This window comes from Ranitomeya variabilis, chromosome 3 (assembly GCF_051348905.1).
Source record: "Ranitomeya variabilis isolate aRanVar5 chromosome 3, aRanVar5.hap1, whole genome shotgun sequence".
NCBI lineage: Eukaryota > Metazoa > Chordata > Amphibia > Anura > Dendrobatidae > Ranitomeya > Ranitomeya variabilis.
In genome coordinates, this window is record NC_135234.1 from 393,883,699 (window position 1) to 393,898,511 (window position 14,813).

Consider the following 14,813-nt stretch of genomic DNA (forward strand, 5'->3'; position numbering starts at 1 on the left):
CTTCTGTCACTGAATTTTATGGTGAGGAGGCAGGACAGGTCTTCAACTTGCTTAACTGTTCACAATAACAGTAATTTTGAGCAGGGGTGCCCAAACTTTCACGTGCCACTGTATGGCACTCCTCAGGAATGAGCAAGGGGGGAGTGGGTCCAAGTATAAAACCTGGGACACAAATAATTTCAGAAGCAATGGCAATGAGCAACACTTGAGTTCAATTTGACAATTTTATTGAAAATTAAATCTAATCTTGCATAGAAATACAATAAGATGACCTACTACATGGTGCATATTCTGTTCTGAAAATATCCATTTCAGTACATTGAAAAAAAAAAGAAAAAATGTTAAACAGAAGTTACACATACCAAAAGGTAAAAATCTTATTTCCAACTGCATGAGTAAGATTGCATTACACTTACCATTAAACATGCTGTTTGCAACAGCCCCACATGGAGCAATTGGCTTTTGTCCAGAATCCACTCTATACGGGGCACATTCATTGGCTGGATTCTAAAATAAAAATCAGGGGGAAAAAAAAAATGCGTGGTTCAGCACAAATAAGGCATATATCCCTGTAAAGGTATATAAACACATCGCGTGGATCAAGGATGCCTATAAACATGCAGTTTTAACTCCTTAACGTCCAGGGGTAATTTTGGTTTTGCTCCCCTTCATCCCAGATCCATAAATGGCCAATCAAAATGGCCATGTGAGGGCTTGTTTTTTGTGGGACGAGATGTACTTTTGAACGACACCATTGGTTTTAACCATGCCATGTAATAGAAAACTGGATAAAAATTTAAAGTGCTGTGAAATTGCAAAAAAAAGTGCAATCCCACACTTTTTATTTGGCTTTTTCACTAGGATCACTAAATGCTAGAACTAACCTGGTATTATGATTCTCCAGGTCAGTAACCAAATTCCAAAGTTTGTTAAAAATAAATAAATTATATATATATATATTTAACTTTTATGATTTTATTTTGAATAGGGCAAAGGGGTGGGGGGATTTGAACTTTTATTTTTTAAACTTTTTTTTTTTTTTTTTTACTTGCTTCAATAGTCTCCATGAGAGACTAAAGGTACAGTTGTCTGATCGCCTCTGCTACATAGAGCAGGGCAACAGCCCTAATCTATGTAGCAAATATGCTCACTTTCTATGAGCGCCAACCACCAGGCGGTGCTCATAGCCATCCAGCAAACACAACCACAAGAGTCTCCTGCTGACCTCGGGTAGGCATGCCAACCCATAAACAACACGGGCGCCGATGGGAGGAGGTAAAGACGCGCTTCCTGCGCATGCATAATAAATGCTGCTGTCAGAGTTTGACAGCGGCATTTAACATGTTAACAACCGCGGGTTCCAAACACGTCAGGCTCACCGCCAGAGTCCACACCAAACAGGGGAGGTGTCCAATGATGGACTGTGTCAGTCATTGGACGTTAAGGGGTTAAGCACAAAGTCCAAAAGCTATGAGAATTTGCTAGAAACCTGCATGCATTTCTAGTGCTGCACCAACCACTACAGCTGAGAACTTTAAGACCATGTGCACACGCTGCGGATTCCATTGCGGAATTTTCCGCAGCAGATTTGATAAATCCGCAGTGCAAAACCCCTGCGGTTTTTCCTGCGGATTTATTGTGGTTTCTATTGTGGTTTCCGCTGCGGGTTTACACCTGCAGATTTCTATTGGAGCAGGTGTAAACCTGCAGAGGAATCCGCACAAAGAATTGACATGCTGTGGAATATAAACCGCTGCGTTTCCGCGCGTTTTTTTCCGCAGCATGTGCACTGCGGATTTCGTTTCCCATAGGTTTACATTGTACTGTAAACTCATGGGAAACCGCTGCGGTTCTGCAGCAAAATCCGAAGCGTGTGCACATACCCTAAATGCAAGTTAAAAGAAATTTGTCATGTGCAGAAACGCCATTTACATTTAGGTATAGGGTTAATCTGCATGTAAATAGCATTAAAAATAACGTTCGGCTTCTGGAACAGCGGCTGTAAAAGGAGAAAATTTACATGCATGGAGCAGTTACGGTTACTGATCACTATACAGTGAGCATGCTGTAATCACTCTCCAGCAAGTTAACAGCCTGTGCTGCACACACACTTGCAGAGCTGGCTGTACAAGTGCCAGGGAGTGATTACAGCACGCTCACTGTATAATGAGCAGTTAGGGTATGTTTCCACGTTCAGTTTTGCTTCAGGCTTTGGTCAGGATTTTATGCAGGTAAAATCCTGACCAAAACTGCACCTGAGGTCACTGGCAGGTCACCTGCGGTGTACCTGCGTGTTTTGCTCATAGTAGCAACATGCTGCGTTTTGAAAAAAAGCACCACGCATGCGTTTTCGCGGCAAAAACGCATGCGTTTTTTAACGCATAGTGGAGTCTGGATTTCATGAAATCCCCTCCACTATGCTGTAACATCTGGACGCTGCATTTTTGACGCTGCGGAAAAACGCAGCGTTTCCTGAACGTGGAAACATACCCTTACCGTAACGCTCCATGCACCACCCCAATGACTGCAAGAGAGTGGCTACAGGGAGGATATAAGTTAATTTTCTCTCTGTAGCCGCTGCCCTACTTATGTAGCCTAGCATGATCTTACCATTTACCTGCAGATCAACCCTATATCTGCTGGTAATTAGAGTTTTTGGACTTGACAAGTTCCCTTTAAACTGCTGCTCTCATACCACTTGTTACCACTATGTTTTCCAGACTCCTGAATAGCAAATCTTTATAGCAATGCAAACTTTCTCCCCATTACTTTTGTTCAACTGATCTTATTTTAGTGTGCAACGTAATAACTCTGGAACACGTCAACGGATCTTGGTGATTCTGAGATTGTTTTTTCATGATATATTATAATTCATGATAGTTGTAAAGTTTATTCAGTATAACTTGCTTTTATTTGTGAAAAAAAAAAACGGAAAATGGGCAAAAATTTTGAAAATTTTCACAATTTTCCAACTTTGAATTGTCATGCCCTTAAATCACAGAGATATGTCACACAAAATAGATAATAAATAGCATTTCCCCATATGTCTACTTTACATCAGCACAATTTTGGAACAAAATTTGTTAGGAAGTTATAAAGGTTACAACAAGTTCACCAGCGATTTTTCATTTTTCCAGCAAAATTTACAAAACTATTTTATTTTTATTTTTTAAGGGTTACATCATATTTGAAAAGACTTTGAGGGGCCTATATGACAGAAAATACCCAAAAGCGACACCATTCTAAAAACCTCACCCCTCAAACTGCTCAAAACCACATTCAAGAAGTTTATTAACCCTTCAGGTGCTTCAGAGGATTAAAAAAAAAAAGAATATAATAATAATAATAATAATAATAATAATAATAATAATAATAATAAATGATCTCCCCCCCCCCAATAAAATTTACTTCAGATCCAATTTTTTTATTTTGACAAGGGTAACAGGAAAAAAAATGGACCCCCAAGTTTGTTGTGTAATTTCTCCTTAGCATGACTATACTCCACATGAGGGAGAAAACCACTGTTTGGCCACGCGGCAGAGTTCAGAAAGGAAGGAACGCCATTTGACTTTTTGAATGCAAAATTTGCTGGAACAATTGGCGAGCCCCTGATGTGCCTAAACAGTGAAAATCTCCCACAAGTGACACCATTTTGGAAACTAGACCCCAAAGGGAATGGATCTAGATGTGTGGTGAGCACATTGAACCCTCAGGTGCTTCACAGAACTTTATAACGTTGAGCCGTAAAAATAAAAAATTTCCCCACAAGTGTTTTTAGCACAAAATATTGCATTTTCATAAGGGTAACAGGAAATTGCACCATACAATTTTTTGTGCAATTTCTCCTGAGTACACATATACCCAATATGAGGGAGAAAATTACTGTTTGGGTGCACAGCAGGGCTCATCAGGGAAGGAGCGTCCTTTGAAATTTTGAATGTAAACTTTCCTGGAAACATTACCGGACATCATGTCCCATTTGGAGAGCCCTTGATGTGCCTAAACAATGGAAACCCCCCACATGACCCCATTTTGGAAACTAGACCCTTCAAGGAATGTATTTTGTTGTGTGGTGAGAACTTTGAACCCTCAGGTGAATCACAGAAGTTTAACATTAAAAAAATCTTAAAAATCTTTTTCTGGAATAGGAATATTAAAAATCTTTTTCTGGGTCATCCACTTTCCCAACATTTCACGGAATATCACAATGGACAGGTGCAACATATGAAAGTTTCGGGCATAGCCACGGTACAGAGACATTGGAGGGGTGGAAATTATATTAAAGCTATGTCCAGAATGGAGACAAAATGGATTTTTCTCCTGGACACTATTGCACCAAGAGGCCTGAACATGGGCACTGAACTGTTTGGATTTCAATGAAGGATGTAGATGCTGCAGAGATTTACTATTTAAAGACCGCTAGTACGGAGCAAGGATCATCCCTGAGGAAGGAGACAGGCGTCTCCGAAACGCGTAGGATTGAATGGTCCTCACTGCACTCCGTACGTATCTCACTCTCGGGCGGTCACGTGACCTGTGACGTTGCGCAGGTCCTACACACAGCACGGACTCACCGCTTTCTCGCACGCGGCGTCCGATCACAGAATCTTGACCTTACCCGGAGGAGAGTGATTGCAAGTGGTTGCTACCGGCCGGAGCAGCCACTGTTCTGGAACTCTTTGCTCTATCAGAAGGATTTTGAGAAATACAGCAGCACGTCTTCGGCTTGGAACAATCTAACAGGGGAGGTAGGCAGAACTGTTTTCACTTGTTTTAGAACCTCCCTTGTTATCTTTCACCTGTATAAAGTTTAACAATACATTTGGTGGGATTTAGAGTTGCTTATACTTGCAGCGGCCATCGGTTACTATTTCCATTTTTATACTATAACCCAGCGCGCATCAGTATACATATCCAGTGTATACTTTTCACATTTAAGGTAACATTAAAAAAAAGCCACAAAAATGTATTTTTCCTCCAAGTTTTACATCTTCATAAGGGTAACAGGAGAAATTGCACCACAGAAGGTAAGAGGCACCATATTGGATTTCAGATTTTGCTGTAATGGTTTGAGGGTGCCATGTCACATTGGCAGAACCCCTGGAGGTGCCAGAACTACAGAAACCCCTATGTGAACTAAGTTTCCAAACTACACTCCCCAATGAATTAATCTAGTGGTGCAGTGATCATATTGACACCACGTCAAAACAGAATTTTAGACCACTGAGCAGTGAAGAAAGGATAATTACATTTTTAACACTAAAATGTTGTTTTAGCCTCAAGTTTTAATTTTTCTAAGGGCTAATAGGATTTTTTTTTTTTTTACAACAAACTGAGGTCCATTTTTTCCTGAGTGCGCCAATACCCTATATGTAATTGGGAAATATTTTTCAGGCACAGGGCAAAAAACTCAGAAGGCAAGGAGCACCAGATTTTACGGTTATGGTTTGCAGGTGCCATGACCCACTGGGAGAGGCCATGAGGTGCCAGAACAACAGAGCTCATCAGAAGTAACCCCATTTTACAACCTACACCTCTTAATGAATTCATCTAGGGGTGCATCGATCATATTGACACCACGGGTGTGTCACAGAATTTTATACCATTGGGCAGTGAAGAAAAATTAACTACATTTTTACCACAGAAATTTAGTTTTAGCCAAAGATTTTACATTTTCACACAAGGGGGGTAAAAATGGCACTAAATGTGTTCCACAATTTCTACTGGACGTGGCAATACCACATATATGGCTGTACTATACTACTGAGCCATACAGAGTGACTCCGGAGGAATGGAGTGCTGTTTGCCTCATGGAGCACAGATTTTCCTAGAACAGTTTGCAGACTCAATATACAGAGCCCCTAATTGCTAGAAGAGCAGAATCTCCTCTCATGTGACCCCATTTTGGAAACTATACCCCTTTGTGAATTTATCTACAGGCAGGGCCAGACTGGCCATCTGGCAAATGCCAGAAGGGCTTGCAGGTCATGGGCTGCCTTGTCTGCTACGTTGTTAACAGAATCAGTGTTCTCAAGACACCCATACTGTTAAGAGTTGTGATGGAGCACAAAGTCACTGACTCCATCACTTACCCCAGCAGGCCACGGGTATCATTAGAAATATTGGTCTGGTAGAGAATCTTGCTTTCCTCCATCCAGAGTAATATTTGTAATATATCCCATCTGGTTCATGTGGACGGGGACAACATGGGCCTGTGTGATTTCAAATGCCAGGACTGAATTTCAGCCACAGTCCGAACCTGTCTACAGGTGTAGTGACGATTTTGACTCCATGGATATTTTCCAGAAACAAGCAGCAATGAATGTTGCCGAGTGAAAATTGCAAACTGCTGCTGTAGTGACTAGTGTTGAGCATTCCGATACCTTGCAGTATCGGCCGATACTTGCTGTATCGGAATTCCGATACCGAGATCCGATATTTTTGTGATATCGGGTATCGGTATCGAAACAACATTAATGTAAAAATGTGTAAAAGAGAGAATTAAAATAAAAAATATTGCTATACTCACCTCTCCGACGCAGCCTGCACCTTACCGAGGGAAGCGGCAGCGTTCTTTGTTTAAAATTCGCGCTTTTCTTTCCTTTACGTGAGTCCCGGCTTGTGATTGGTTGCGTGCCGCCCATGTGACCGGGACGCAACCAATCACAGCAAGCCGTGACGTAATTTCAGGTCCTTCAGGATTTTAAAATTACGTTCCGGCGTTGTGATTGGTTGCGTCGCAGTCACATGGGCGACGCAACCAATCACAGCAAGCCGTGACGTAATTTCAGGTCCTTAAGGATTTTAAAATTACGTCCCGGCTTTGTGATTGGTTGCGTCGCAGTCACATGGGAGACGCAACCAATCACAAGCCGTGACGTCACGGGAGGCTGGACACGCGCGCATTTTAAAATTTTAAAATGCGCGCGTGTCCAGCCTCCCGGCTTGTGATTGGTTGACCGCGGCGCAACCAATCACAAGCCGGGACGTCACGGGAGGCTGGACACGCGCCCATTTTAAAAAGCGCGCGTGTCCAGCCTCCCGTGACGTCACGGCTTGTGATTGGTTAATGGCGGCCATGTTGCCGGGACGCGGACCAATCACAGCAAGCCGTGACGTAATTTCGTCACGGCTTGCTGTGATTGGTCCGCGTCCCGGCAACATAGCCGCCCTGACCAATCACAAGCCGGGACTTCACGTAACCAAGTAAAAGCGCGAATTTTAAACAAACAATGCTGCCAGTTCCCTCGCTGAGGTCCAGGCTGCGTCGGAGGGTGAGTATAGCGATATTTTTTATTTTAATTCTTTCTTTTACACATTTATATGGATCCCAGGGCCTGAAGGAGAGTTTCCTCTCCTTCAGACCCTGGGAACCATCAGGAATACCGTCCGATACTTGAGTCCCATTGACTTGTATTGGTATCGGGTATCGGTATCGGATTGGATCCGATACTTTGCCGGTATCGGCCGATACTTTCCGATACCGATACTTTCAAGTATCGGACGGTATCGCTCAACACTAGTAGTGACCAGTACGCTGTAGTTGCAGTCACCAGTAAGTTATGCCCAGCCTACGTTTCTGGAGGCATGCACACATAAGTTAGGCAGGCTCTTATCACTTCAGAAATGCCAAACGTGGAAATATGTGGTTTAGGTACTCTGTGGGGCTTAGAAGGGAGGGGGGCATTTTGGATTTGAGCGCAGAATTTGCTGCAGTTCTTTTGGCGGGTGAGGAGCCATTTCGCTTTTTCAGAGCCTTTGTGCTACCAGTAATGTGGAAGACCCCTATATTTCCATTAACATATGACAGACCAGAGTAAGGGCTTGCTTTTTTTGTGGATTGAATTGAAGCTTTTATTGGGAATATTTTACATAACGATTTGGGATCACATTTATCCGGTGCTCTACGCTGACCACTTACTTTAGCGTTTCCATCTAAATCTCCGAGTGACGTGACAGATGAAACCATTAAGGGATCCATTCACTATAATGAGGCAGCAGAGTTATTCTGGACTCCGTCTGGCCTCACTTCAGCGGTGTCCTTTACAGAAGTGCACAAAACTGTGGCCGACAGCACTTTCATGCAATCCGATAAAGACGGACACTGCCAAATCACAGATCAGTCAGCGTCCACAGTGCCTCCATCTGCCTCATTATAGGGAATCTTCTGCCAGAGATTCCGTCTGAATCACGTATTTCAGAGATTTTCACAGAAACCCCAATGCAATCGCTCAGCACAGGATAATTGTGCGCCGAGCCTTACTGCAATCTTTGGGAGACAAAATGAAGAAAAAAAAAAAAAAAAAAAAAAAACAGCAGCTGAAGAAATGGTTTTATTTTTTACGCCGTTCCTCGTGCAGTATAAGTAACCAGGCAACTTTATTCTTTGGGTCAGTGCAATACCAGGTTTATATCGGGTTTTTATGTTTGGCTGCTGTCACACACTAAAATACGCTTTTTATTGTAAAAAAAAATAGTTTTTGCATCACCAGATTTTGAGGCTATAATTTTTCCATATTTTGGAACAGAGTCATGTGAGATCTTGTTTTTCGCGGGACGAGTTGACTTTTTATTCGTACCATTTTCGGGCATATGACATTTTTTGATCGCTTTCTATTCCGATTTTTGGGAGGGAGAATGACCAAAAACCAGCAATTCAGGAAATTTTTTTTTGGGAGGGGGTTGGGGGGGGGGGGTTTATGCTGTTCCGTGTGTGGTAAAATTGATAAGGCAATTACAGCCATACCCTACTTATATTTTTTTGTGTTTGTTTTGGGGCTTTTACACAATAAAAATTTTATAGACAAAATAATTATTTTTGCATCGCTTTATTCTGAGAGCTATAACTTTTATTTTTTCACTGATGAAGCCATATGGTGGGATTGTTTTTGGCGGGACAAGATGACATTTATATCCTTTTTTATCACGTTTTATTCCACTTTGTTTGGCAGTATGATGATAAAGCATTGTTTTTGGTCTTATTTTTTTATTTTTTTGGGGGTTCACTAAAGGGGCTAACTAGTGGGACAGTTTTATAGGTCGGGTTGTTGCGGACGCGGCAATACCAAATGTGTACTTTATTATTTATATTTTGTCGATTCAAACATTTATTTATGGATACAGTATCTTGATTTTTTTTTTGTTTTTAGCATTTGGCTTTAACCCCTTTACCCCCAAGGGTGGCTTGCATGTTAATGACCGGGCCAATTTTTACAATTCTGACCACTGTCCCTTTAAGAGGTTATAACTCTGGAATGCTTCAACGGATCCCGGTGATTCTGACATTGTTTTCTCGTGACATATTGTACTTCATGATAGTGGTCAAATTTCTTTGATATGACTTGCGTCTATTTGTGAAAAAAAATCAGGAATTTGGTGATAATTTAGAAAATTTCGCAATTTTCCAACTTTGAATTTTCATGCCCTTAAATCACACAAATGTCACACAAAATATTAAGTAACATTTCCCACATGTCTACTTTACATCAGCACAATTTTGGAGCCAAAATTTTTTTGTTAGGGAGTTAAGGGTTAAAAGTTGACCAGCGATTTCTCATTTTTACAACACCATTTATTTTTTTATTTATTGTTTTTAAAGGGACCACATCACATTTGAAGTCACTTTGAGGGGTCCATATGGCAGAAAATACCCAAAAGTGACACCATTTTAAAAACTGCACCCCTCAAGGTGCTCTAAACCATATTCAAGAAGTTTATTAACCTTTCAGGTGCTTCACAGGAATTTTTGGAATGTTTAAAAAAAAAGAAAATAAACATTTACATTTTTTTTTTTTTTTCACAAAAAAAAAAAAAAAATCACTTCAGATCCAATTTGTATTATTTTAACAAGGGTAACAGGAGAAATTGTACCCCAAAAGTTGTCATACAATTTATCCTGAGTACACATTTACCCCATATGTGGGGGTAAACCACTGTTTGGGCCCATGGCAGAGCTCGGAAGGGAAGGAGCGCCATTTGACTTTTCAATGCAAAATTGGCTGGAATTGAGATCGTCCACCATGTCGCGTTTGGAGAGCCGCTGATGTGCCTAAACAGTGGAAACCCCCCACAAGTGACACTATTTTGGAAAGTAGACCCCCTAAGGAACTTATCTAGATGTGTTGTGAGAACTTTGAACCACCAAGTTTATAAGGCAGAGCAGTGAAAATAAACAATTTTTTCCCCACAAAAATGATTTTTTAGCTTTCACAAGGGTAACAGGAGAAATTGGACCCCAAAAAGGTGCTGTCCAATTTGTCCTGAGTACACCGATACCCCATATGTGGGGGTAAACCACTGTTTGGGTGCACTGCAGAGCTCGGAAGGGAAGTAGAACCGTTTGACTTTTTCCCAATGCAGAATTGGATGGAATTGAGATCGGACGCCATTTCGCATTTGGAGAGCCCCTGATGTGCCTAAACAGTGGAAACCCCCCAATTCTAACTCCAACCCTAACCCCAACACACCCCTAACCCTAATCCCAACCCTAACCCCAACCATAAATGTAATCCAAACCCTAACTTTAGCCCCAACCCTAACGTTAGCCGTAAGCCTAGCTTTAACCCCAACCCTAACTTTAGCAGTAACCCTAACCTGAAAATTAAAATAAATACTTTATTTTACTATTTTTCCCTAACTAAGGGGGGTTTGATTTACTATTTATAGCGGGTTGTTATGTTTGGCAACTGTCACACACTAAAAGACGCTTTTTATTGGAAAAAATAAATAGTTTTTGCATCACCACATTTTGAGAGCTATAATTTTTCTATACTTTTGGTCCACAGAGTCATGCGAGGTCTTGTTTTTTGTGGAACGCGTTGATTTTTTTTTGTACCATTTTCGGGCACATGACATTATTTGATCGCTTTTTATTCCGATTTTTGTGAGGCAGAATGAACAAAAACCAGCAATTAATGAATTTCTTTTGGAGGGGGGGGGTGTTTATACAGTTCCGCGTGTGGTAAAATTGATAAAGCAGTTTTATTCTTGGGTCAGTACGATGACAGCGATACCTCATTTATATTTTTTTTATGTTTTGGCGCTTTTATACAATAAAAACTTTTATATAAAAAATAATTTTTGCATCGCTTGATTCTGAGAGCTATAACTTATTTTTCCAGTGATGGAGCTGTATGTGTACTTGTTTTTTTTGTAGGACAAGATGACGTTTTCAGCAGTATCACGTTTATTTGTATCCGTCTTTTTGATCAAGTGTTATTACACTTTTTGTTCGGCGGTAGGATGGTAAAGGATTGGTTTTTTGCCTTTTTTTTTTTTTTTTTTAAATGGTGTTCACTAAAGGGGTTAACTAGTGGGACAGTTTTATAGGTCGAGTCGTTTCGGACGTGGTGATACTAAATACGTGTACTTTTATTGTTTAGATTTTTTTTAGTGCCGGGTGTCCGCTGTCAGAATCAGCTAACACCCGTGGCAATCGCCCCCATATCCCCAGTGTGCACAGGCGATCGCATAGACATAATAATCTGTCCCTGGTCAGTTAGACCAGTCATTTTGAGGGGTCTATATTATAGAAAATAACCAAGTGTGACACCATTCTAAAAACTGCACCCCTCAAGGTGCTCAAAACCACATTCAAGAAGTTTGTTTATTAACCCTTCAGGTGTTTCACAGGAATTTTTGTAATGTTTAAATAAAAATGAACATTTAACTTTTTTCACAAAAAATTTACTTCAGCTCCAACTTGTTTTATTTAACCAAGGGTAACAGGAGAAAATGGACCCCAAAAGATGTTTTACAATTTGTGCTGAGTACGCTGATACCCCATATGTGGGGGTAAACCACTGTTTAGGCGCATGACAGAGCTCGGAAGCGAAGGAGCGCCATTTGACTTTTCAATGCAAAATTGACTAGAATTGAGAAGGGACGCCATGTTGCGTTTGGAGAGCCCCTGATGTACCTAAACATTGAAACCCCCCACAAGTGACACCATTTTGGAAAGTAGACCCCCTAAGGAACTTATCTAGAGGGGTGGTGAGCACTTTGACCCACCAAATGCTTCACAGAAGTTTATAATGCAGAGCTGTAAAAGTAAAACAAAAATGTTTTCCCACAAAAATTATTTTTTAGCCCCCAGTTTTGTATTTTTCCAAGGGTAACAGGAGAAATTGGACCCCAAAAGTTGTTCTGCAATGTGTCCTGAGTGCGCTGATACCCCATATGTGGGGGGGAACCACCATTTGAGTGCATGGCAGAGCTAGCTCGGAAGGGAAGGAGCATCATTTGGAATGCAGACTTAGATGGATTGGTCTGCAGGCGTCACATTGTGTTTGCAGAGCCCCTAATGTACCTAAACAGTAGAAACCCCCCACAAGTGACCCAATATTGGAAACTAGACCCCCCAAGGAACTTATCTAGATGTGTTGTGAGAACTTTGAACCCCAAGTGTTTCACAACAGTTTATAACGCAGAGCCCTGCAAATAAAAAATATTTTTTTTTCCACAAAATTTTTTTAGCCCCCAGTTTTGTATTTTCCCAAGGGTAACATGAGAAATTGGACCCCAAAAGTTGCCAAAAGTTGTTCTGCAATGTGTCCTGAGTACGCTGATACCCCATATGTTGGGGTAAACCCCTGTTTGGGCGCACGGGAGAGCTCGGAAGGGAAGGAGCACTGTTTTACTTTTTCAACGCAGAATTGGCTGTAATTGAGATCGGACGCCATGTCGCGTTTGGAGAGCCCCTGATGTGCCTAAACAGTGGAAACCCCCCAATTATGACTGAAACCCTAATCCAAACACACCCCTAACCCTAATCCCAATGGTAACCCTAACCACACCTCTAACCCAGACACACCCCTAACCCTAATCCCAACCCTATTCCCAACCGTAAATGTAATCCAAACCCTAACCCTAACTTTAGCCCCAACCCTAACTGTAGCCTTAACCCTAGCCCCAACCCTAACCCTAGCTGGAAAATGGAAATAAATAAATTTTTTAATTTTTCCCTAACTAAAGGGGTGATGAAGGGGGGGTTTGATTTACTTTTATAGCGGTTTTTTTAGCGGATTTTTATGATTGGCAGCCGTCACACACTGAAAGACGCTTTTTATTGCAAAAACTATTTTTTGCGTTACCATATTTTGAGAGCTATAATTTTTCCATATTTGAGTCCACAGAGTCATGTGAGGTCTTGTTTTTTGCGGGACGAGTTGACGTTTTTATTGGTAACATGTTCGGGCACGGGAGATTTTTTTGATCGCTTTTTATTCCGATTTTTGTGAGGCAGAATGACCAAAAACCAGCTATTCATGAATTTCTTTTGGGGGAGGCGTTTATACCGTTCCGCGTTTGGTAAAATTTCTAAAGCAGTTTTATTCTTCGGGTCAGTACGATAACAGCGATACCTCATTTATATCATTTTTTTATGTTTTGGCGCTTTTATACGATAAAAAATATTTTATAGAAAATATAATTATTTTTGCATCGCTTTATTCTGAGGACTATAACTTTTTTATTTTTTTGCTGATGATGCTGTATGGCAGCTCGTTTTTTGCGGGACAAGATGACGTTTTCAGCGATACCATGGTTATTTTTATCCGTCTTTTTGATCGCGTGTTATTCCACTTTTTGTTTGGCTGTATGAGAATAAAGCGTTTTTTTGTTTGTTTGTTTGTTTTTTTTACGGTGTTCACTGAAGGGGTTAACTAGTGATATAGTTTTATAGGTGGGGTCGTTTCGGACGCGGCGATACTAAATGTGTACTTTTATTGTTTGATTTTTTTATTTAGATAAAGAAATGTATTTATGGGAATATTGTATTTTTTTATTTAGGATTTTTTTTTTTTTTTCCCCACACATGTGGAATTTTTTTTTTTTTTACTTGTTTACTTTGCCCCAGGGGGGGACATCACAGATCGGTGATCTGACAGTTTGCACAGCACTCTGTCAGATCACCGATCTGACTTACAGCACTGCAGGCTTACCAAGCGCCTGCTCTGAGCAGGCACTTGGTAAGCCACCTCCCTCCCTGCAGGACCCGGATGCCGTGGCCATCTTGGATCCAGGCACCTACAGCGAGGAGGAGGTAAGAGACCCTCGCAGCAACGCGATCACATCGCGTTGCTCCAGGAGTCTCAGGGAAGCACGCAGGGAGCCCCCTCCCTGCGCGATGCTTCCCTGTACCGCCGGCACACCGCGATCATGTTTAATCGCGGTGTGCCGGGGGTTAATGTGCCGGGGGCGGTCCGTGACCGCTCCTGGCACATAGTGCCGGATGTCAGCTGCGATAGGCAGCTGACACCCGGCCGCGATCGGCCGCGCTCCCCCCGTGAGCGCGGCCAATCGCGCTGGACGTACTATTCCATCCTTGGGAATTAGGGCCCGCCCCACATGGACGGAATAGTACGTCCAATGGCAGAAAGGGGTTAATAACCTTATTGATAGCATGTCAATGTTTATAAGTGTGCGTATTTCAGATTGTGGAGCTCACACTTGATACTGAATAAATCATAGTGTTTTAAAAATGGAGTTTTCATTTTTCTTTATTATTTGAATATCTTTAACAATTCTATTGATTCTGTAATTTCCATAATATCTTGCCTTTCCCTTCTTGGTGTTACAATTGCAATGTTGAGGAGTGATATACATCTCTATCTTTTGGATACACGTGTCTGTTATATTTAGTTTGTTATGGAAAAACAATGCAAAGTAAGATTTTTTTTTATTTTGCGTGTTGATTGAGAAAAATAAACTATTAAAATGGAAATTTAACGAAAAGAGAAATGAAGTCAAATCAATATTTCAGTGTATCCACCCTTTGCCTTCAAATCAGCAGCAAAGCATCAGTTCTTCTAGGT

At 41.3% G+C, this 14,813-nt stretch overlaps 1 protein-coding gene across 2 annotated transcripts in view; it reads right to left on the bottom strand.

Moving 5' to 3' along the window:
- The window catches only part of LOC143816103 (cell cycle control protein 50B-like), a 66,696-nt gene that overhangs the window by 20,885 nt on the left and 30,998 nt on the right, over positions 1-14,813 (bottom strand). For both annotated transcript variants that reach the window (XM_077296093.1, XM_077296094.1), the window contains exon 5: positions 417-507. In XM_077296093.1, coding sequence (XP_077152208.1) covers positions 417-507 — 91 coding nt within the window. The remainder of the gene's footprint in view (positions 1-416; positions 508-14,813) is intronic.